The 25,554-nt window shown below is 35.6% G+C and overlaps 1 protein-coding gene across 4 annotated transcripts in view; it reads right to left on the reverse strand.

Annotated features, from left to right (window-relative positions):
• FMN2 (formin 2) overlaps positions 1–25,554 on the reverse strand; it is a 167,637-nt gene that overhangs the window by 13,095 nt on the left and 128,988 nt on the right. For all 4 annotated transcript variants that reach the window (XM_042014392.1, XM_042014394.1, XM_042014393.1 and 1 more), the window contains 2 exons: positions 19,264–19,315; positions 2,528–2,677 (listed from right to left, as the gene is read on the reverse strand). In XM_042014392.1, the coding sequence (XP_041870326.1) occupies positions 2,528–2,677; positions 19,264–19,315 (202 nt within the window). The remainder of the gene's footprint in view (positions 1–2,527; positions 2,678–19,263; positions 19,316–25,554) is intronic.

A 25,554-nucleotide genomic window follows, 5' to 3' on the forward strand; every position in this document is an offset into this window, starting at 1 on the left:
TATTCTTACGGGAATGGGCAACTTCTGCATTTGAGAGGCGAGTGCATTTTTCTGAGTTTATACATTATTTTTAATGTGTCAAAGATTTATCGTGGGAGTTAAAGGGTTGAATAAAGTCAGCCAAAAAAAATTCTCAAGCTTAGTGTGATGCAAGATATCAGGGGCTTACAGAATTTTACCATTGTGTTGATCTTGATTATGAACTCTCCTCTGCTGGCATCGCTGACACAGCCTCTGTTCAGCAACATGACTCTTAGTAAAGGCAAGGGCCACACTGAGCTTATGAGCATTGTATAACTTATACGTACATATACATTTACAGGACACATATATCTGCCCCTCGCTCTCTCCTCCTCCAGCTCTCCCATCTAGAAATACAACTAATATAAGGTAAATCTTCGCTGAATTGCACGGGCCCTCTAGAATAGCAAACAGTCTGAAGAGAGGGAAACACATCCAGAGCCTGAGAGGACCAACAAGTGTAAGCACCTCACTCATACCCAGAAAAGGGAGGATGGAACTGTGGCCCTGCATATGAGTTTCTGCCATACCATTCATCTGTTCCTAGGAAGGTCTGATCTGGTATCTATGACATGATATTGATACTAACCTTTGACAGCAATGGTGAGACTTTTTCTAAGTCTAAGCCCTGCCTCACCTGAACAAATGAAATAGAGCAGAAGATTTAAACTTGATGAGGCAAGTAAAAGTTAAAATTCAAAACAAAAATCTACTTGTGATTTTCAGGATATATCATTTTTCAGTCTTAATCTCAGTGATTTCCTGGACTGAAGTTACGCAGTCCTGTCTGTCCCTCTGGGAGAACCTCCTTCAAACCACCAGTTCCGAGCCTGGATTTGGATCTCCCTGCTGTTCTTCCAAGGGATGTCCCAGTTTCTTTTCCTACTGTAGGTCCCTCTCACTGTCCTTTCCCTTCCCCGTCACATCTTGCACCTGCAGCCATTTTGTACATTATACATGTTCAGTTCCTTTCAGGCTAAAAACACCCTTGCCCTAGAAGGGACAAGCTGGCAGACACCATGTTTTTCTCTGCTGCTTCAACACATCCTCTTAGTATACACATAGATTGAACTCAAAGAGGGTCAAATGATCGTATCTCAATCCCATTCTTCTCTTAAGCTTTAGATGTTTAAGAAAAATAGGAGAAGTTTTGTGCTCATTTAGTTAATGTCTTTTAAAGAAAACTATTTTACAGTGAGAACCCTCTGGAGGATTTTTGGGTTAAGGAAAACAGCTTAGTGTTTTTAAATAAAAGGACATTTTTCTTAAATGCTTTTCTGTAAAATACACAAGACTAAGTTAACCTCTATTAACTAGGCAGTTAAATCCCTGCATAGCAAACCAAAGATATTATTTAACTTTCAAATCTGTTTCAAAGAGATACACTTAATTACATAAAATTAAATCATCCAGTCAGTAATATGAAATAGATCCCCAGAGATCTGCTGTACTGTGTTAACTTTTGCACCATGCTCTTGCCATGGTCGCAGAATCCAGATTTTTTCACTGTGAGACTGCTTGTTCCAAAATGTACCCACTTACAGCAAATATATATATGGTATATATGACATTGACTATATAGATGCCTCAGGAAAGTTTTCAGTAACTTTCTAAACCAGTAGTCAGATGTCAGTGACAATCACATAGGATGAGTATATTTGAAAAAAGGGCCTGTTCTTGTCAATTTACCTAATAACAGGCTGAAGTAAATTTAATGAATCTAAAGCTTCAATCCCATCAATGTTCAGGCTCAGATACAGCTTCAACTGGAGTTGCTAACAGTTGTAGGATTATATAACAGTGCTTAGAATTTACATGTTTGCACTTGTTTAATTTTTCCTTATATGACATTTATTACTTTTTAAACAACTGATTAATTCTTGGCATAATTTTTATAAACAAAGGGTGACCACAATGGACTATCTGCATGCAGATGAGTACAGACTTCATAACTTTTAAAACATGGACCAGACACCATGGCTGATTTTTCAAAGAAAGCATTTCTTCATGCCATATATACCACACTTACTCGTGTACCATCGCTTGGGCTGTGATTTCTGTCTTCCTTTTTCCCAACATCGTCACACAAATATTTACAGTATGCCATGTCAGGAATGTCTCAATCTCCGCAATGCCATGTCTTAATGCCTTGACTTTCTTTGACTAAATACGCTAATGGAAAATCTTTAATCAACTTTCAGGCCTAAAACAAGCCTTCCATTCCTCAGATCCATAGCAGCATAGTAGTTACATGCTCTGCCAAAAACACTAGACCCAAAAAACTTTAGCACAAACTAGTATCAAAATCCCATTCAAAAATTAGTATGACTAGGGGTTGGGGGCAGTGGGGGTGGGTGTGATGATCTGTTAAAAAAACAAAACCTGAGAAAACTCCAAAAGGCATTCAATAGGCTGTGTGCTAATGAAGTGCGGCTGACTGGTTTCTGTGCGATTGCTCCCAATAACATTCTTTGAGAAAAGCCTTTGAACAAACAAACAAATGTACCTTTCTTGAAGAATAAGTTTGTTTTCCTTCTTCCAGAAGTCTTTGAAGTCAGAACTGAATTCATGCCAAATACTGAAGAAAGAATGTGGGGACACCTCCTTTTCGCCCATTTTTGGTTTCATACAGAAATAGGCTGTCGTTTCCAAAAAGCTGTCGAAGAAAGCAGACATAGCAAATGCTTCAGTACCTATTGAGGCATTTTTTTTAATTTGACGCTGACATATTATTTAATTATTCTTGGTAGCAAATCTAAAATAAAAGAATATAAAAATATAACAGCTCTGAGCTCTTCATACAGAAGCAGGTACACAATGTAAGATGATTCTTCAGTAAAGTTGGGATCTGGGTTTTATCACAGTTTCTAGTTTTGACCAAAGAATTTTCCATTTCAAAAGCTAAAATGAACATGCTGTCTGCAGCCCTGCAAATCCAGATATCCACACCCACCCATATACTGCTTTTCTGTTGTGTTTAAAGCTGTTTTCAAAACACAGAGTCAAAGCCCATAAAGGACTGTAAATAAACTTCTTCAAGTTCTGTAAGATCTGTGCTACAACACAATAGCTTAGGCTGGAGACTACACAGAAACATTAAAACTCAAACCTACTTTGTACTAAACAAGAAATGACGCAACAGAAAACTTGGCCAGCAGCAGCTGTGCTAGAAAACAGGTGTCCATTGTGACTCTACCAGAACAATCCAACAATCCCTTCTGAGCACAGCAGAAGTAAAGCTCGTGTAGCAAACGCATAAGCTACTCCTCAAGTAAAAACTACTCCTGAAATGCAAAGGTCATATTTCCCACACCGAATGCAGACTGTGACTGCAAAGAAAATGTAGTGTATTTCTGAGTTTGACTGGTTTCTCTTTTATTTCAGGAATGTTACAGGAGGGTACAGAATAATTATTTTTAAAAATATTGCTTGATTAACTATTATTCCATTTTGGTTTTCACTTTGCATTTTGTAAATACTGGAGATTTTAAGAATGTTTTCCTGATCTGAAGCTCAACATAGAAGCCACTAGAGAATTGCTTATTTTACAAAAAATTCAATAGAAAACTCTCTCTTGAAATATAATTGTAGGTGTTTTTCTCACTGATCTATTATTATTCATTGGCTCCTACAATTTTCTCTGAAGCAATCATCACAGTTTTAATCACTTTAATTATGAGTAAAAATCCAATTCCAGTTAAATGGATGGAAATGTAATTTTAGTCACAGAAGTTATATCTTCATTCATGGATTATGATGGTGACAATAACGTACAAAGATTCAACCATTCAGAGGGTCAATCTCACAAATTCTCCAAGAAAATGTTTATTTTAGTTCTCAAACCCGAATACTCCAGTTCTTTTCCCTAACCTGAAAAACAAGCATCTATATATATTATCATGTTGCTGAATAAAAAAGCCTGCATCTTAAAAATTTAACATCAATTTACCAATCAAATTTTACTCCAAATTTTACATCACATTTTTTCTCTTAATTTGCAATTTATTTTTCCATTCGCTGAAGCAAACTGAAGCTGTTGAGTAACAAAGATGTAGCACATAAAAATACAGAAGACAAAAACCTCCTTATTTTTTAACCCATGACATCGATACTCAAATGCCTCCTCACCTGATTATGCCATTTTTTCAGCTCTCTCAGTTAGCCTACCATGGCACTCTGTTCTGTAACTCAGGGCTTGGCCAATAAACAGAATGCTTTTCTTTCTGGGCTTGGCTCTGTTGTGGTTTTGGCTTGGGTTTTTTTTTCAAATTATTTATTAATGAGTAATAGTACTGATTAAAATATTCCATTTTACTTATTTACATTTTCCCCACAGTTTTATACTGGGGAAGGTATTTATCATCTATCCTCTGATTCCACAGAATCATTCAAAAAGAATATCCCTGACACTGCAGTCAGCTGCACTATGTTTCAAACTTCTTCCTGTTGTCACATATTCTCAACTTTTTGCAAGACTGCAAACATACCAGGGAGATATTTTTTCTCCCGGTCTCTTCCCCCAGAGTTACAGCTCTGTAGCTGGCTAGCAGGGAACTCATATCAAAGGCTCATTTGAATTTTCAGAATGAACTGACAATATTTTTGGAGGAACGTGAGGAATAAAGAACAAGAGAGAAATCTGGAGGCGTCAGCTGAGTCAATGACTTATTTTTGAAGAAGCTCTTTGGAGTTTAATGGAATGAAATCCATTAATGATTTGCAAAACAGAGAAAGACAAAATTTCAAATAAGAAGCCTTGTTTTGAGAAATGTGTCTTCATAACATTTTGCAAATGACAACGATGAGAAAAGAATTTGACAGTGAATGGCCCATCCTAAGTAATGCTTTTATATTTGAGATAATGAATTCCATGACAGGAAAACATCCCAAGAAACAGGAAGTCAATCAAAATGAAATTCATACCATATAAAAGAATGCTCAGTCAAAAACAATAGATAAACAGCACTAACGTCTGTTAAAGGTGCAAAGACTTCCATTACTCTTCAGTTATTCCAACTATCCTCTGAGAGGAGGAGGAGATAACCAGTGGTTCTTTCTCTGGTGACTGAAAATCTCCCTGAGGACCACTTGTATAACCAGTGCAATCTTACACATTCATACAGCTGTGTCTAACAGCTGTAACATAATTACTAGGTTTATAGAGAGCAGAGAAATGCTCATACAGGTTGCTTGACCCCCTAGCAGTTAGTTTGGGAGGTAAGGAAAATTATCTGTCTGTGAAATGTGAAACAGCAGCAGCATAGCAGGTTGTCATTGTTAGTATGTCACACCTTTCTAATGCCCAGTAACAATGCACAAGACATCAGCTGCAGCACAATAATACTTCAGGGCACAAATCTCTATGGATCAAATAATTTTTTTCTATACATGCAGATCAAACAGTCAAGACAGTTACCACACTTTTTCTAACCAGAGAGGTCTACCCTTATTTAGCATTAAAGTCTCTTAGAGTGCATTTAGAAGACATATGGAAACTGCTTGCTATACATTTGATGCTGTCATTTTTATAGTACAAGACAAAATGGCATAATTCACACATGAAAGACAAAGCAAATAAAGCCAATCCAAATGCATCAGATAATAAAACATGGGCAGAAATAAATCCTGTTACCATGGTCTTTAAATACCTGATTTGGAAATGTTTACATATGTCAAACTAGACATATCTCAAGGCTAATTCCAGGAGGGGACATGCATTTTAAATAGAAAGAGAAATTTGGATGACATTGCCATAGCCCCAAGACTAGATACAATCCTCTCAGACTTCAGCCAGGCAGTAAATATCTTAAATATTTCTGGTGCTTTTCTCTGTTGCAAGCCATTCAAATTTTCCTGTTCATTCTTCAGCAGATTTTGAAACAAAATATATGCAAATACTATTGTCACTATTCCTAACTGTGCATCACATAGACATTTTGGATCAAATAAGGGAGCCCAAAAGCCTTTTGTTTCTATACTTAAATTAATTTCTGCATCATACAACCTTGGGAAACTCATCTGACCTCTCTGAATTTCATTTCATCTATCTGAAAAATCAAATATTTATTTTGAAACAAGTATTGCAAAGCTTGTTTAGTGTCCATTTCTCAAGTGAAAAGTTCATACTTATCCATACTCTTTCTGAGAGTCGTGAAAAGAATGTGCATTGGAGATCTTGGAGTCATGGAAGAGGGAAGGAAGGGCATGCAACTTAGTTTCAGGGATTAAAGTAGGGAAAGGAGGTCATTGCCTTTGCTTCAAACAGCCTGACTTTTCAAGCATGATTAAAATAAGACAGTATTGTTCACACTACTGTCTTATCCTGACATGGCAAAAGCCAGAATTCTTTAAACAGGTTTCAGACTGGGTTTCATAGCCCTCAAGCTGGCCCCGAAGGAGAATTAAGTAACACCAACTTTCTCAGAACAATGGAAGAGCTGCTTATCTCTGAAAAGTAAGGAAGGAAATAAATAAAGAAAGATGGTTAGTTCCTTTTCTTCCTTTCTTATCTTCTAATGTCTTTGGTTTGTGTAATTCAGAAAAATCACTTCAGACTGATGTCTAAACTCACTGCTTACTCAAATGTAGAAATTTGATGAATGAATCACTGGACTTTTATGTGTGCTCCCTTGAGTATGAGTCTATGAAAGTGATTTTTCTATTTGGAGGAAAGAAAGGAATGGATGTACTAAAAGCCAAGCCAAATTTAATCATATGAAAAAGAAGAGAAGCTATTCACATTGCAAATGGCTCACTGACAGCAATACTAGCTAATAGATCTGATCCATTAGGAATATTTAAAGAGCAGCTATTGATTATTCAACGTTTTTTCCCCATTCCATTCTGAGAACAACTAGCAAAAAGTTGCAGACAATAATTCAAATTCAAACCTGCTGTCTGGGGTGCATTGGCTGGTTTATAAACATGTACAAAAGCAAATCAACAATACTAAGCAATAGACAGCAGTAGTTTCATCTCAGCATTATTTGATCAGGCTTCCTTGGCTAAACAAATAGCAAAGTAACCATAGGTACAGACACGCCCTGGCTGACCTTCCTGAGAAATGGTGAACGCATGCACAAACACACTTGCATCTGGTTTTCCCATGCAGCAAACTAAATCACCTGAGAGAGTAAAGATTTGCTTCAATGTGGATTTAACAGCAGAAAGAAGTGTTTCTGTTCTGCACTGTTTAACAGACTACATCTTTTGGTTGAAGCTGCAACATGGATATTCTTTTGGCTTTATAAATCTCTAAGCATCACTTATATACATTAGTGATTAAGAACAGTTAGTGTAAATGGTGCTAATCTGTTATTTTTGCAAAGCAGTTGTGTAAATCAGGCTGAAACTACTGAAGTACCTTTTAGTTTGATTAAACTCACAGATAAAATTTAGAACTAAGCATAGTCTACCAAAACAAAGAAGGTAAAAGGGAAAGAAAAGCTTGTATGTGCCTCCTACTACTTTCAATTTGGCATGAGTCTTATCTAAAGCCAAATTGAATCGATAGGCACGTAAGCCTGTTCAGAGTGTTGATCTTGAACTGTTAACTACATTTGAAAGATGAGTACAATATCTAAGTAACAGTATTTGCTTCCTGGATGCTAATAATTGATAATAATTGCTAATAATTGTGATAATTGAATCATCACATTAGTATTTGTTTTGTTTTATAAAGAGACCAAGGCTTTGTATGTATTTTCTAAGTGTATTCAACATCTGAAAGTAATACCAAGAGTTAATCTTCAGACAGAATACCAATCAGTCCAACAAGGTCACACAAAATTATGTAAAATAAAAGAGAAACAGCATCCTGGTTATTGAGATAGCACAAGACTGTTAGGAAACTTTGTATGCACAGCATCCTATGAAGGCTGTAATTATCTATTGATGTATTTTGCTGAGGGTCCTTTTTTGCACTGTAACTTTGCACCACTTTCTTCACCTATTGTTTTTTTTTATAAAAAAAAGTTTAATTGCCTTTCCTCAGTGCTGTCTCTTGTTCTGCATGATTATAAGTGAGAAAATATAAAAAATAAATACAGGTTCATTCAAGATAAATAGTACTTAAATGCTGGTAAGAAATTTCTTCTTGTCCTTTTACTTTTCCCCCCTTTTTATAAAGGAAGAAAAGTAACTTTCTTATATTAAGAAGAAAGTTGAGATAATATTCCAGCTTAAATTAGCTGCCAGAATCATTAATCTCTTCTTTCATTTGCCAATTCATATTGTGTAACTACGTATTTTGTAATATTGTTCCTTAGAAAACAACGGTCTCAAGAGATTTTTCCTTCCCTCTAAAAAAAACCTGCCAAACATTTGCAATGTTTTGAATCCTAAGTCATCTCCCTCATGTCTAGTCCCTTGCCTCTTATAAATTCATATTAAACAAAAAGTGTTTTATTGCTCCAACCATATGAAAATTAGCAGCTTCAGTAAGAGCAAAGAAATCCCTCTACCTTTGAAGTACCATTTTTTTTCTCCCAACAAAAGCTCAACAGAAAGCATCCAATACGAAGAACAGAAAATTATGTTTTTACAGGCCAGTCTGTCTTGCTCATGAGAATTTTAACACCCTCGCTTCCAATCCTAGGAATGCTTTGCAACTTTAATGTTCATCTTCAATGATCAGTATTATTAGTTTTACGTAATGATTAGTAACACAAATGCAGAACTTCCATATTTTACACTAATGGCAGCAGACCCTGTAACTGAATACTGTTTCATAGCACAGAGCATACACTATGACACAGACCGTTAAATTCAACAGGTATCAGGACTAAAGCTTTGCACTCAAACATTTTGGGAAAAATAAAATTTTAGGAAGACCAATGATCTCATGGTGTTAACAGTGAATAAACCCTTCACATATCAGATTGCCATTTCAACCTCAATTTAAACTGTTATTCCAGACCCTTCTATTTACTTCCTTCAGTGGGAGAGTATTACTTTAGTCCTGTCTTTCACGAACAAAGGGCCTCTTAACAAAAGGTTGCAAAACAGCAAAATAAAATGGCCATAACTAAACCAAATGATACTTTTGTTAAAAGGTGAATTTGAGCTCTGAGACCTTCAAAATCTCTATTTCTAGAAAATAATTTTATCAGGTCCAGAATAAGATTTATTCGTTGGGTATGATGACATTTGCCTAATCAAGTCTTGTTCCTTATATCTTCTGGAAATAGCAGGCTATCAGGGATCACAGTTGATACTACATTTAAACAGTATTCTGCAAGATTTTCCCTCACTGGTTTAATTACTTTTTTCTCCGTATTTTTATTCTCTTTCTCTCTAAAACAATAGGCTCTAACCTGGTCCCTCTGTGTGTTTGGGTTGAGTTTGGGTTGAGTCTGGGTTTTTGCATTACTCTGATGTAAACAAGTGCTCCACTGATACAACAATGCCATCTTTTATCCAAGGTGGCATAGGATTAGGTGCTAAATTTCATCAGGAGGGAGCTATCTTGGCAAACAGAACTTTTCTAACGACAAAAAAACCACAGTGCTGAAAAAGCCATTCTGCTTTTCTGAGTCAGTTTCCAGCTAATTGAAAATCAAAGCTCAGGAAAGGTAGGTTAGAGATATTTTTGCTACCTTCACTATATCACATGCAAAGCATGTCAGCTACATCTCACCCACTATCTGGGGTTTATGTGAACCTAAATTCTGCTGTGCATATTTAAAGGTTATGTCTCTATTCAAGAATATTATTCAGAATAAAATATGAATTGAGATAGTACATTAGAAACAGAACTAACTTTACGTCTTTTCCTTGCCTCTGACATCTGTATTCTAACAGGCCACTCTGAGAAGAAAAATAGAAAAAAACCCAAGCATTTTTTAGCGTGACTCTTTGAATGCATTTTTAAGTTGCATATGCTTTTTCCATGTCATTTTAAAATTACAATTTTAACTAATTTCAAACTTTCTCCCAAAATCATGGCTTGAGGTAGTTAAAGTTCTCTAGATGAATTGGTGTCAGCTGCAATCTGCTGTTATCTGAATACTTTGCATAAATGTTTAGGCTCTCTATCTTGGACTTTAATGCTTTTAATTTCATGTTACAGTGGATATCATGCCCATGCTAAGCTGCTCCAGACGTATGGATAGCTCTGTGCTAAACTAGATGTAGGCAATATGAGCATGTGTAAAACAATACCGTGTAATTTTGTGCACTGGAAAGTCAGGCCTAGAAACATATCCAAGAGAAAACTATTTTTCTATCTTAAAAAGACAAACATGTGAGCTTCAGAGATATTAAATAACCCTTGTCTGGTTGAACTTGAAGAAATAATAAGGTGCCGTTAGACGCAGAATACAGTGGTAGAATGAATTTCAACAGCAGTGGTCTGACACAAAAGCTGCTGGCCTCAGTGCTGTAAGAAACTGCTAAAAGCCTCATGTTGAAAGCCCATCTTGGCTTCAGATTATTAACACACCTCATCTTCACTGGAGGCCTTCTTGTTGGGGAAGATGAAACAGGAAAGCCTTATAAATATGACTGCCTGACAAAAGATTTTGGGAATATGAAAACTACAGGCAACATCGAAATGAAGACCACCTTTGAGATACCAAGTCTTAGTTACTGAACAACTGGAAAACAATGGTATGGCCACTGAAGATAATCCCCTCTTGATTGAACAATACCCTCTGCTTGCAGACAGGTCCAAGGGTCAGAGCAGACCCTACTAGCTCAGCAGAAGGGGTCCAAAGAGTAGTTTTTAGAAGTTAAGATGTAACACTCTATGGTAATATAAGAACTCTTATAGGCTGTATGTAAATGCTATAGGATTTGTATCTTGTATTAGATTGGTTAGTGACAATTAGAATATTCAGTACAGAAGATGATTTATTGTATTGTAACCAGGACTTCACCATTCCATTCTATTCTCATCACTTCTTCTTCACTCTCATTCCTCTCGCTCTCTCTCTCTCTTACCTGCTTACTCTCTTGCTCTCTTGGGCCTGCTCAGAGCTGCCAGCTGCAGCTCTAAGCAGTGCCCCTGTACCCACACCCTTTGCAATAAACCGCATGTTCCAAGATCTGACTTCAGAGATCTCTCGTCTCTGTCCGTCCCGACCGTCCAACCCACCCAAAGTCCCCGCACCTTCTGAGCAACCATTATTACTTAAAGAGGTTATAATTACATTTGGAAGTAGTGCAGAACTGTTGTGCACTAAATACTGTGTTAAAAGCTTGTTATGTTTTTTCAATTTATTGATGACAGCCTCAGCCTTGTAATCTGCCTGCTCCCGTGGTGTGGCTCACTTTTATAACTGAAATTCATGAAAAGGCAAGGTCAGGGTTATCTAAAAAATCTTAACAATTATATAATGAAAGAATAATTTTTCTTAAATCTAGAGCAGATTATTTAGATATCTAGATGGAAACCACACACATGCTTTATCAAATGTCAGGTACACGTAAGATTAAGAATAAAATTCAGCATAGATTAAATTTTATATATGTGCATTGACAAAAATACCCTCTAAATATAGCATGTGAAATGAATGTACAGGGGTTTTTTTGGCATAATCATAATAATTTCTATTTTGGTGCTCAAGTCAAACCTAGGTTTCAGTTTCTATTCTTTGAAATTTTATTCTTTATAGAATAAAAATGCTTTTATTCTTTATGAAATAAAAATGGTATTAAACACTTGGGTATTATAGAATATCCTAGCATTTTAAATGTTGTCTGATGCAGTTTCACCTTAACGCTTTGTGGTTGCTCTGGAGAGCGTTCTTACTTAATTCAGTGTCCAAGAGCTCTCTCCTTAACATGCATCCACTAATATCATCATAGGTCAGCACAACTATGAATAGAAGAAATCCATCCTTTGCTGAAAACAGAGCTGTTCATGGGGGCTTTCATATTCTTAGAGTCAATTATGACAAAATCCCATGAAAGGAAATTGAAAGACTTCAAAATCTGCCTTGATGAACCGCCAGGTTGGAAAGGTCTTTACTTGGATTTTTCAAATGTTAAGCACTTAAGATTCAACTCTCAAGTTATCCCAATATATCCTCTTCATAGAAATGATGGAAACTTTGCGTAGATGAGTTCAGAAAATGGGCAACATTTTCTACAAGGATTAAGTCTAAATGAAAAGGTGGCAGCCACTGGAATTAACAGAAATATTGTATTAAATAACTGCATCACTCTGGATTTGTGAATCATCAATATTCACATATCCAAGCCAAGCTAGACAAACCATACTCCTTTGACCTAAGAAAATTATCTCATGTCTGGAGGAGCTGTTCCCATCCCTTCCAAGGTTTACATGAAGGCTTCACAGTGTTTCTAGTCTGGGGTGACCACGCCCTAATTGTTTTCTCTAGGGTGAAGCAGGAAGTTTTACCTCCTCCACAGACTGATTAAGGTAGAACTATCAGGCAGCAGCTGAGAAAAACAGCGGGTGAGGTTATCTCAAGAGAAGCCCTCATTTAAGACATAGTAGAGAAGGGATCTGGCCCAGTAAAGCTGTTTCTGAACCGGCTTGTCGAAGAAGTCAAGAAACAAGGCAATGAGGCCGAGGAACAAACCGAGGAATAGTAGAGACAATGCTTTTTTTCCCTAGTCACCTCATCTCCATATATGAGAAGCACAGTGGAGTTTCAGCAGTAGGCTGAAGCAAGCCCTGTATCGTGGAGGGGCTTGAGGATGGCAGCCTTCCATCAGCTGGAAATTGTTATGGAAGGAATGACCTATATTGTACAGATTATTACTGGATAGTTCCCAGATGAGTTAATACAGCAGTTGTGACCTAATTAAATACCACCCCTGCCGTTCTGCTTTTCCATTTGCATATACATGACAACAGCAACATAATATTGTAATACTTAAAGTAAATCTTAACATACAGCAAGGAAGAAAGGAAAAACTCTAGTGGCAAATCAGCACAAGAGAGTAAAAGAGTCACAGTACTTGCAAATGTGAACACTGTACCATGAAGGTCTTAGGAAACAATCTAACCAAACAGCTCAGGTAGACAATGATGAAAGAAAAGTCCTGCTGAACACAATCAGAAGCTGATGCAAAATGCAGAGGCACTGGAGCTAATCACACATGCACGCACACAAGCGTTTTACTTCAGCTGCAACAGCTCAAGAGGAGTATCTTGAATTTTTGAGGGCTACTCAGTGAAACCACCTGCTGGACATAAACTGGAAGCCAAAAAAGATATGACACATTGAAAGACTTTAATTCATGTATTTTTTTCCCACTAATTTTATTAGCTACCTGATTCTTCTATTTTCTCTTTTTCTAATCCTCAGTTTGATGCCATAGCATTAGTTTTGGGTTGATCAGACCCAAGTTATTTTAACTATATTGTTATCCAGGTGTTAGCTGCTATTTAGCAGTGTAACTGTAGTTGCACCTTAAACTAACGTCCTTTATCTTTTACTGTAAGATCTAAGAATAAATCCTCTACATAAAATTTAGAATAAGTTGCATAAAATATTAGATTTCTGAATTGTACCCCAGACTGTTAGAAGTTGTATTCCCATTTGTTCATACTAGCAATGAATGCCATTAAATACAAACTAATTTCAAACCAATAAAATTATTTTCAAAGCAAGTAAGCCAAAATCTTTAAAAGAAAAGATAATGCTCTTACAGGCAAAAAGCAATCATCTAAATAGTTAAGGACTTGTATCATTTGGCAAATATTTTCAGAAAAGGACAAGGACTTCATCTTCCAGGATAAGACCAATTACCCATATTTTAGAAGAGACTTTCTGACATAACTAAACTGCTGGCTAAGTTTCCATTACTGCGTATCTACTGGTCCTGATATTTTGTCAGAGACAGGATACTAAACTAGAATGATCCAAACTGTTTAACAGTCTGTAAGCTTCTTCTATACACATATCCTCTGCTCAGCAAGTATTTACTTTTTGCTGATCCAGCTAATGTATATCTACGGTCTGAAATGTATTACCCTTAGCAATTCCAGCCTGCATGCTGGGAGCCACACAGTGAGAAAAGAGACATAACAGTGAAGGAACCAACAATAGATGAATGGCCAAAGAGTAGTGAAAGACAGAGTCCCATAGCATATTCTTGCCTTTCAGTTAAAACTTTCCTTCTGGTTTTTGTTGCCTTTTTTTTTTTTTTTTTTTTTAAATACATACCTCTTCACTAAGCTTTTCACCAGTTTATTTCAATCATTAACTCAATTTTCACTTTAACTTTACAGTTCACTTTTGGAAACAATCCAAAACATTGTGTGGAGGGTAGCGAGGTGGGAAGAACATTTAATGTTTTAAAGGATTACCAGACTTAGGTGCTACATTTCGAGGTGTTGCTTTTCAGCAGTGCCATTGTACCATACTGTCTGCTATTTCTCTAAATGTCATCAACTTGTCAGCTCATAAGCAGGTGTAAACCTTTGTTCCTCCACAAGTCTCATATTCAGTGAAGTCAATGGAAGTCTGCAAAGACTGTTGTGTCAGGAATACTTTTTTTTTTTGCAAGCAATTTAAAGGTAAACATTTCTCTTCAAAATTAATGTCGTTTTGTTGCTACAGCAAAAGAAAGCAACAACACATTTCTAACTGGATTATTAAAAGTCCTGAAAACGGAAGAGGTGCCTGGGAGGCTGCACTCAAAAAGCACTTAAAAGCCCAAAAATCACTGGAATGTGCAAGTAATGGAAGCAAATTATAAAACAAACCAAATAAAAATATCCCAATATAGAAAGATGAGCATTTCATACCAAGCCACGCACGTCCTAAATTCCCCAGTTGATACTTATGTCAAAAGGCAAAAAGGCCTCTGTTTGACTTTTTATAAAACAAATATATATTCTCATAATGCTTTGAGATTTGCAAAAGAAAAAATTAAGTTCTAAGATTTTTTTGAATGAGTGATGCACAGAAAGCCAGGACAGCAAGTGGCATTTCTATCTTTCCAGCTCTTGTTAGGCATCAACAGGAAAAACAGGTGAACGGTTTTAAACCACCAGTGTATGGGACTGTTGACTTAGTGACTTATCACTTCAAGCAAGGTTATACTATCTGAAACACTAAAAAAGAAACAAAATGAAACAAAACCTCCAAACTTTAGTAGCATTCTTAAACATTTCTAGCATACATTGTCTTTTACAGGAGTGGAATATAAATTAATTATATGAAATATGAGTAACTGAACAATTTTCAGTGCTTCTGAACTGAATTTAGAATCAAATGCTTCTGAGCAAATGTTAGACTGAGAACAGGAAAAATTGAATATCATCTGACTGTGTCTTGGATATAAAAAACAAACATCTCCAATTAAATTTTTGAATAATTCCCACAGTGTTATTCCAAGAAGACACAAATGTTTGCAGGGAAAGGGGAAGGAAAACACCATCTGTACTATTTCAGTGGAGGAGAGACCAGTGTTACAAGTCTGGATTTATTTGCTTTTTAAAAAGAGGTAAATCTGGAAGCCTTCTAAGCAGACAAGAACTTAATACTGGGTGAGGTATTATAAGAAAGTAATAAAGTTACATGCTACTCCTCTAGAGCTGTTCAGATAGCAAGACAGAGAATTAGGAATTCCAACTTCACTGAATGCTGTTGCTAGTAATTTCAGTCAGGTTGTTTAGCTATTGGTTCTTCAGAAATGAAGTGCAAGAAGAGGAGTAACTAACTCATTTCTGATTATAAGTCTGCAAAATGGTATTTCTGCTGTTGCTGTTACTTTTCATCCTAGCATGGCAAACGAGGTATCACTTGGCATATTATCTGGACAATAATTTTGTTGCAATCTTGGTTCCTACCTGCTGTGGATGCTATGATAAAAGTCTGTCTCATTCTGAAATTGTATTAAGCATACCTGGAAACAATACTACAATTTTTTTTTCTTGCTGCTTAAGTAAAATCACATCTGAAAAGATGAAAGATATTTAACACTAAGTAAATGAAAATACAGAAAAGAGAGAACATATATATAATACAAGTCTTGGGACAGAGGATGTTATTTCAAATTAAAAAAAAAAAAAAGAAGAAAAAAAAAAGGTGCACCGAACTGAGGACTCCTAAAATACAGAAGCATCTCTTTCCCCTCCTCCTCCTCCTCTCTCTTTTCTGTTTTACTTCTTTCACCTCCCCCCAAACAAGTTTTTTTTTTGCTTTAACTTGACAAGTATTTCACAGTTTCTCAAGCATTTAGCAATGAGGATCTAATTGGAAAGTGCCAGGTTCTTTCTTATTACACTTTATCAATATTGTTAAGGGAATGATGTAATTGTTTGGGGTTTGGTGAAGACATTCCATGTCACTTCAGTGTTAATACCAGGCTGGAGCCTTCCTTGTCTGCCTGCGTAAGCTAGATAAACATAGACCTGTGTGCTTTCTTCTCATCTCAGGATACTTACTCAGAGAGATCTTGGAACATATGCCTATTGCGAGCTAAACATTTCACTTTTCATTTTATCCATGTGCCAGAAATCCATTCCTTGGATAAACACTTTACATACTGACACTCTCAAAGTCACTAAACACGATAAATAAAGAGAGAATACATCATTTTAAAACTGATTAAACATTTTCTCACTTGTGACAAATGAACAGCTACACACTGTATGGAGTCCCTGGAGCAGACATTCCATTTGCTTTGTCTTCATTTTGTGTGTAAGATTAACTTTCCATTTCAGCTCATCTATTGCACAACTGAGCTTTTTTAAAATACACATTGCTGCATTTCCCCCAAATCATTATTCATTTCAGAAACATTTTTTTGTTATTGTTGCAAGAGCTTTTCTTTTGGGCTTTTGTATTCTAATGGAGAGAAACTAACAAAGAAAATAATAATAGTAATAATAATTTTAAAAAAATCTTAGTTTTTAATGAAAGCTAAAGAAATGCTTCCATGCAGTAGACCTGAACTTACACATGGGCTGAAGTCATCCACTTCAACAAGGAAAATGCAAGCACATTAATCACATTAACTTTGCTCCATCTAATCCATCACTTTCCTTTGCACTACTTGTTCGTCTCGTTATCCTATGCACTGCTATCTACCTATGATTAGTCAAATGCAACTAATCTTTTATTTAGCTTCTTAAGCTCTCATCTTCTTTTTCACCCAAACCTGCCAAAAAGGATCCCAAGCATTTTATTTCCAAGCTAAATTAAAAATTTTAGTGAAATAATTACACATAATACTAAAACTATAGATGAAGTTGTCTTCAGTGTTTTAACAAATACCACTAATCTGATCCAGAGTTTCAGTGGGAAGGTGGAGGGAAGAAAGAAAATAATATCTAGTAACCTAGATATTAGTAAATGTGGTCCTAGCATAATTCCTTGTCTTCCATGAAAGATTATGTCTGTGAGTATCCTTGCGAGATATTCACAGTAAGGAGGAGCAATGAAGCAGAATTTTCTTCTTTGACAAACTGTGTAAAAGGACCTGCTACACTCAATATAGGGGGAGAAGAAAGAATTAGGACAAGTCAGAAGAAGCAGACAAAGTTGAATGACAATCCAGGGAGCAGTTTACTTTCTTCCCCCTTTATGCTAATTAAACCAATAGGAAGTTTTATATGATGGTTCCAGTCTTGTCAGGGAAAAAGATTAGAATGGAAAATGAATTAGACACCAAAAAATAGTGATAAATCACAAGATTTCTGAACAGATTGCTGATTCCACTGTCATTAGATTCCTGTCACCTTTGGAGTAGTGTTCTAATCCATTTTCCACAGGAAAAACATTTTCCTTAAAAGAGCAGTCAGAGATCACAAAAATCTCCTAACAGCACCATCTTCTCTCAAAGTTTTATTGTGAAGGAAAATTTTAAAGATAAGAATTATGTAACCGAACAGTTAAACAAACCTAAGAAATGTCAGGAATGCCTTTCATATACTTGAGCAAGAGGTGTGATACTAAGCCACAGCAATACCCTGAGATTAGCTCAGCTGGTTAGTGCATGGTGCTAATAGCACCAACGTTGTGGGTTTGATCCTTGTACGGGCCATTCATTTAAGAGTTGGACTCGATGACCCTTGTGGGTCCCTCCCAGCTCAGAATATTCTGTAATTCTATCATGAAGCTTAAGGGAATCTACTCAAAGCAGCTGTCTGTGATTCTCTTACACTTCCTTTGTTGCATTTTTTCCCACCATGATTCCACACCACTGATGTGCCACTCAAGGAGCTACCATCTCTGTACAAGTAAGAAGGGAGGTTCTTGTGGCACTCACTCCTCTGGGCTTCTTTTTCAGCTACTATCTTTAGTACACTGCCCAAGAGAGTAGAGAGAGAATGTGGTGTTGTACCAGGAAAGACGTCAACCGCCCTGTGGCAATACTGCAGGTAGCAAATTCGGGCACTGAGATCATAGAATGGCTAACAAACCGTAGTAAAAACTAGTAGAAAAAAACCCATAGTAGTAACATTTATAGTGATATCTTTTACAGGAATACTACTGAGAGACTTCATAATTCTGGGAATATATAATGGATATATTCACTAGTATGTATTAAGTGATAGTTGTAGCTAGTACAAAAAGAAAATGCTATTTTTAGCAAAGGATAAACAAATGCAGACTGTGAGTTTCACTAAACCTGGGCTATAAATGCTGTGCACCATATTTCGATCTCTTGCTGGGACAGATAAAAATCTGTCCCATTTAAACACTGCTGCTGGAGAACTCTTCCAAAAAATCAGACCAAACCACGTGTGGTGCAAATGCAGTGAGGTTCCCAGTTTTGGAAATTGTCTCAACTGCACACATCTGTGATGAAATTTAATGAGGTATTTTGCTTTTGCCACAAAAAGTATTTGAAGATCTATTAGCAATTCTACAAAGGAAGTCACATTTAACTATACATACCATTAGTTTATTAAAAGAAAGGTTTTAATTTTTTTTATAAAATGGACATTTTATAAGCAGAAGAAACGGTGCCTAATGAATAGTATTTGTTTGGGGAATGCTAAATATCCCTCAAATCACCACGATTCTTGTGTAGTATGAACAGTTTTCCTCAGTCCAAATGGTACATTCTGAATTTATTTTTACATAAGATTAATGCATTTTCTGAAAGACAGGAGTAATGTACACTATTTCTTTATAGAATTTCAATCTTTCTTCATTGTCAAATTAAAATTGAAAATAACTAAATATCACTTCATTTTCTGAGTGCATTTCTATCAATATTCAAAAATACAGTAATACTGGTTATCAATACAACAACTGCTACAAAACCATATTTTTCAAAGAAAGGTTTTACTGCATTGCTCTTTCTTACCTTTTATGTGCTTCTGTCAGTGACTTCTCTTCATTTTCTTGGTCTATTTTGGCTGTAAAAATACAATCGAATAATTAGCAACAAGGTGAAAAATAGAGATGTTTCCGGATAATTTTAAGTATGTAATGTGTAAAATATATTGAAACGACCTGAGGATATACTCATGTGGATCAATTCTGAAAGAAAAACACCAACCAACTCCCCATTCAACAAACAACCACAAAACAAAACTGCACAAATTTTGATAACCTTATTAAAAAGAAATCCAAAACCACAACCACAAAAAGAAATCAACACAAAACTCAAAGACTTGAAAATTAAAAAACAAAAAAAATCTTGCAGTAATATAAACAACAACCAAGTCATGAAATTGACTTAAAACCAGATCTTAAATAATGATTCCAAAAACTTAAATAATATGGGAACTTGTCTACCAAGAGGAGGAAAAGCTGAGTAAAGAGCAGGAAAGATTCAGCCTTATAGCTTTTCTACAAGTTGCTTGACAAATGAAAACTCTTCCCGCTCCCTGTACACACATCCATTAGTGAAGTACTAGAACTGTAGCAGGCACATATTGAAAACATGACTGGTTTTATATGAAAGATATTATCATTTGGTGATCATGTGAAGGAAACTACAAATAAGAAACTTTCACTCCCACACATTGGTGAAAAAATTATCTATTTGCCACATGTTCTCTCATAATTTTTTTGTGCACAATTTCACTTAACTTACATCAGTGAAAGAATACTTAATAAAAAATCTACAAGAACGTGCACATTAACTTAGGCATCACCAATGTGCAAAGCAATTACCAATCTGCTCTGTGCATGTGCTTAGGTGAAATTTATATTTATGCAGTCATTCAGGTAGCACAACTTAAATCTCATTTAAGATCTGCATGCTTTAGCAGAAAGCTCTTTTAAGTTGGTGCTTGATTCCCTTTTCAGTCTGCTAGACTTCTGGCCTGTTAAGTTGCATGTAGAATTTTAGGATTCCCAAGAGTCAGTAGCTTTTGGAACATGCAAAAGCTCTTAACTTCCTGGTAACAAATGTCAGTAGTATAAAATTCATGTAGAAATGTAAAAAAGAAGAAACCTTTAAGCTATTTTTTATTCCACTTTCCCTACATAGCTCTATAATAATAATTCATTAAAATTATTTTTATACATCATAGATACAGTGCCTTTGAAAAAGAAAATCTTAATTTTAAATTTGTCAAAAAAGAGCAAACCAGTGGCTTAATTAGGATACAGAGATAATTGCTGTTTTTCTGTTACAATGTTTCAATCAACAGCAATTTACAAACATGCACTCAAATGGGCGTGTGAAATCTGTAGCAAAGGTATACAAATGGACTTTCCTTATACTTTCCCCAGTCACAACAATGACCAGAGCTTTGTCTAGGGCTGCAAATGCTTTTTATTAGTAGCAATGTAGTCTGCTGAGTAGGGTGACCAGTGCCCGGATATTTGCAGCGGAAAAAATTGTATTTAGTAATCATCACTTGGGCTCCACCATTGTTATCCTGAAAGCAAAAAAAAATCCCAGCAAACCACAGAAAACTCAAGGCAGAGATGGGTAAATGCTCTCAAGGAAACTGAAGAGCACGTGAATCCTGCCTGATTACAGGTTTCAATACTGACTTGAAACATGGCCCAGATTCTTCAAAAGGTTTGCGAGGGCTCACAACCCTTTTGAGTGAAGTTGAGCCCAGTGCTGAGTGAATTTGGGCTGACTTGAAGTTTTTCTTGAAAGCCTTGCATCACTTTGGATAAGAAACCAGGTGAAATGTTGCAGGTTTTAGAGATTTTCATTAATACTTTTTTTTTCTTCATATTTCAGTCCTGAAAGTGAAGGTATTACCAGTAAAAACATATTGTTCAAAAGAGAAGAAGCTGTGCACAAACTCTCTGAATGAAATGAGACCAAATATCTAATTCTGCATTAACACAATCCCTAAGTATCTGTGGATACAACTCTTAAAAGAAATAATTCTATTACTGAAAAATGCAATTTGGACTTCTTTCACTGAAGCAATGCTTAGAAACAGAGGCTAGCATCTTCCATCCTATGACAGTCTTGTATACACATATCGCATTCTTAGGATATAAATTTTTTTATCATTCCAGGATTGGGGGGAATGGAATATCATTAGACCTGCCTTGTTTTAGGTCCTTTCTTGTTTACTTCAACTGTTCTGCACATGTTTACAAACAATTATTTACACACCAATAATGGAACAAATATTCCACAATTTATTTTTCAAAAGAGTGTAAGCATAACATATTATCCTAAGCTTATTGAAGCATGTCAGAATATCCCCATTCTGGCACAAGTTTTCTTTCAATTAAAAAAGAAAGTTATTGTGGTCCAGAGAAGAAGAAAAACAAATTAAAGCAAAACAAAACCAAATTATTTTTGGTATATATACTTTCAATAAATTCATAGAGAATTGGTATCACACAATGAAAAGAAACTCTAGAAACCCTGAATGGCAGAGATGCATGTAATAGCACTTTTTTTTTCTAATTTTTTTTTTTTAATATGTTCTAATAAGTACATATGCATAAGGCAGCTACTATTCCCACAGAGAGAGATTTCATCCTGCATCAAATCACCTCTTGGTATTAAACAGAGTCTTGCAAGGAAAAGAATTTTCTCTGAAGAAGAATTTCCTTGTAGTTTGTTCCAAATGTGATGATATTTTTAAACATTTTGCATGCTATCAAAAAATGTTATTCAGGTGAAAATCTAATTTCAACCCTTTTGCATTATCATTTTTCTAGACAGAAAAGGTTAAAGACATTATGAAAACAATTCTGATTCCACAAGACCACAGGGGGGGACCAGTGAAAGAGAAAATATGGTATATACACTCAGAAATCTGTCCCTGTCCAAGGAAAATAATCAGATGACTGCTTTTGCAGTAGTATACAGTAAACATCCAAGAGCTATGGAAAATGGCTAGTTGAAGACATCCAGTGAAATTTAATCAGTCAGGGAAGAAAGCCTCCTGTTATAAAAGTGACAGAGTTCTTATTATCACTTGGATGCAATGGAATAACTTGTAGACACTGAAACAGCTGGAGACTGTTTTAACTTCTGGAATGGGCCACTAATATTACCTCCTGATATTAGTGATTATAGGTACTTTGCCCTGTACTAATCACCCCATTGGTAAACTGCTTCCAATTTAGCTTTCCTCTTTGAGTAGGGAAAGAAAAAAAATGTAGTTATGGTGGATCCAGTTGAAGGTGCATTATACTTGATCATTTCACTCAATATAATGCATCTTTATTATCACTTCTTCCTCCAAAGCAGTTCATCACAGGTGTAAAAACAGTGCACGAAAGGCACCAGTTTGGCTTCTTCATTCTTGGCATATATCCATTAAGTGCCAAATGCCAGCTAAAAGATGTCCAACTTGGGAGAACATTCAGGGCAGAATAGTGTACTTCCTGTTACAAAAAAATCACCTACAACAGGTGAAATAATAAAAAAAAGAATATCCATGCCCATTCCACAGCAATCATAACATATCTATGGTCAATATTAGAAGAATTAGATAAATCCAGGGATATCATGGCAGCTGACCATATCTGAGCACTCTCTTCTGCCACTGCAATTACTCTCTATCTTCAAGAAATAAGATTATTTCAGAAATATTATTTGATTTCCTTTGAAAAACATTAAAAGAAATCTTGTAGTCATGCAGTATCCATATCTGCTTTCATATCTGTTTGGAATCCACTAGCTAATGTGGAAGTGACTGCTTGCAGGTTTTCTGACAGATGTAGGAATTTCTGCTCTTGGGTTAGTTTTATTTCCCAAATATTCCATATTTTATTGGCTCATCATCTTTTCTAAGACCCCCAGCTAAGAACTTTTCTTGATTCTTGACACCAATTTGCTGAAGTACCTCCAAATACACTGTTCCAAATCTATTAAAGACTATATAATACCAGGAAATACTAACCCCACTATTTTGTGTAATGCATCACTCACCAAAGGTAACACTTAGTTTTATATGTCAGCCTTCATACACTCTATATATTGTCGGGCTTTACATGCAACTTTCATAATCCTGAAGGCAAAGATATTCTGAAAAATCTACTTTAAATAATATAATTGGAAAATAACCTAAGGTCGTATTGAAAAACATGGCCATCTCAAAACCCACAGCATTTTGGAGTCAAAGTGACCTCACACAGAGCAAAGCTACTTTATCAATGATTTACAACATGTACTGATTTAGTTATATTTTCCCTTTTTCATTTGAAAGCATCTTTAATGCCTTCTTGTTGGATGACATTCCACTGTTTGCCTGCTTTTTCCATTAAGATACCTTCAGATTATTTAAAGTTGGTCTCCTTTTAGAGCAAGGTCTATACTTCCTAAACACTTTATATATTTGGTCAAAATTCAAGTACATTCCTTCCTCCCTACATCATTGCCTACCAAGCATGAGGACTGTACTATATCCAAGGCTCTTTTATCAATTCTTATAACTATAGGACATATATATTTCTTCAAAAATTACTCATCAGATATTCTAATTTCTATTCTATCACTTTTAAAAAAATTTCATTCAATTTACTGCTTGATGTTTTATAATTGGGACATAAAACTTGATTTCATGCATCTCAAAATGAGCTTTCAAACAAGATCTCACAAATTAAGTATAATTAACTGAATTTTCAATTTTTCTGTCCTTATCAGCATATATCCACATTCCAGAATGATGTAAACACATGAAACAATGGCATGTTCTTCCAATTCTTTTTGATTAGAGTCCTGCAAATGTTACTTATAAACTTCTACAAAGGAACATATATGAACAACCATACTAAAGTGACCTATGCATTTATGAAAAATCTGATGTATCTCACCAAATTGAATGTGAGAAATAGACACAGGAATTTTAGAAAATGCTGGTCTTCAGCAGAACAGTATAATTCACTTTTCTCTAAATAGTCTTTTTTTTTTTTTAAGAAGCCTAGAAGATGAAATTAAATTAAAAGGGGTTCAAAGGCAAGGATATAAACCATTGATTGACCACAAATTGTCCCCTCTGACCTCAGTGGATCATTCTGGATGTGTTATACTAAGTTCTCTGCGGAAATGAAGCCATGCTGTACGCAAAGACAACTGCCAAGTATCCTTTCATTTTCAGGCCAATAAACTTACTCTACTAGTCTCCTCCAAATTTAACCACTATACCTTGTGCATTAAATCTGACTTTAAAAAAAGCTAATAACATGAATATATCTTCTTTCTATGGGTACAGACTATTTTCCGTGTGGACAGATATTGTAAATAACATCTGTTGTTTCTATTATCAGCTGTTGCAACTTCTTGTTTGAAAGTGTGATATTTCACTCTATCATCTCTTCCACAGGATTAAAAAAAATCTAAAGAGAAATATTTGTCTTACAACTAACTGGGAACTTGAAGACATACAACAACTGTTTTAGACTGGGATTATGGTGCTCCTCTTTTATATACACATTATTAAAAAGCAGCAAAATTTATAGAAAAAAAAACCTATTAATAGTATTTTTACAAACCCTTCTTGCAGATTTATGAGGATCTTTAAAGAAGACATATTTTCTTTCACACTGGTGATGAACAAATAGTAGCTGTGGCTTTGAAAATATACCATGTATCTCCAATGGCAGAGCCACAAATTCAAAAAAAGTCCCAACAAAACAAACTAAAAACCAAATTGAGGGAAAAACATTCTTAAAAAGTTTATGGAACCTCAGGCAGTTCACCTGTCATGTCTGTCCTAGCTCCATTAAGGCTTGAGGACCTGAGGTGCCTGAAAAAGGCCACAAGGATACCTTCTGTAGGTATCTCAAGCACATGACTAGGACAGAAAGAAAATGGATATAGAGAAAATATTGGATGAACTACCACAAGCAACAGCATGCAGTTACTCTGCTATTATTAGGGTCTAAGGTCCAAGTTAACAAGAGCTCTGTCAGTGTTTCTGAGAAAATTTCCCTGTTGTCCTTGGTAGTATATATACTTTTAAATACCCTCAGAAAACACCAACACTTAGAGAAATTTTTTTTTGGCAGTTAGCATACTATTGAAGACTGCGTTTTGAAAAACCCTGAAACACCAAAGCAGAATAGCAAATACACCAGAATCAATAGAAAGCTCTTGAGGAAAGTCTGTTTCTTCCCCTCCCCCTTTATCTCCGCTCCCTTTTAGACTTTTGAATTTGTTTTGCGTCAATTTTTGGATTTTGTTGTTGTTTGTTCTCTTTGCATGTTTTATTTA

This window comes from Corvus kubaryi, unplaced genomic scaffold, assembly GCF_017639235.1.
Source record: "Corvus kubaryi isolate FWS band 111438036 unplaced genomic scaffold, C.kubaryi_AGA036_p1.0 split1-73, whole genome shotgun sequence".
In the NCBI taxonomy this organism is placed as follows: domain Eukaryota; kingdom Metazoa; phylum Chordata; class Aves; order Passeriformes; family Corvidae; genus Corvus; species Corvus kubaryi.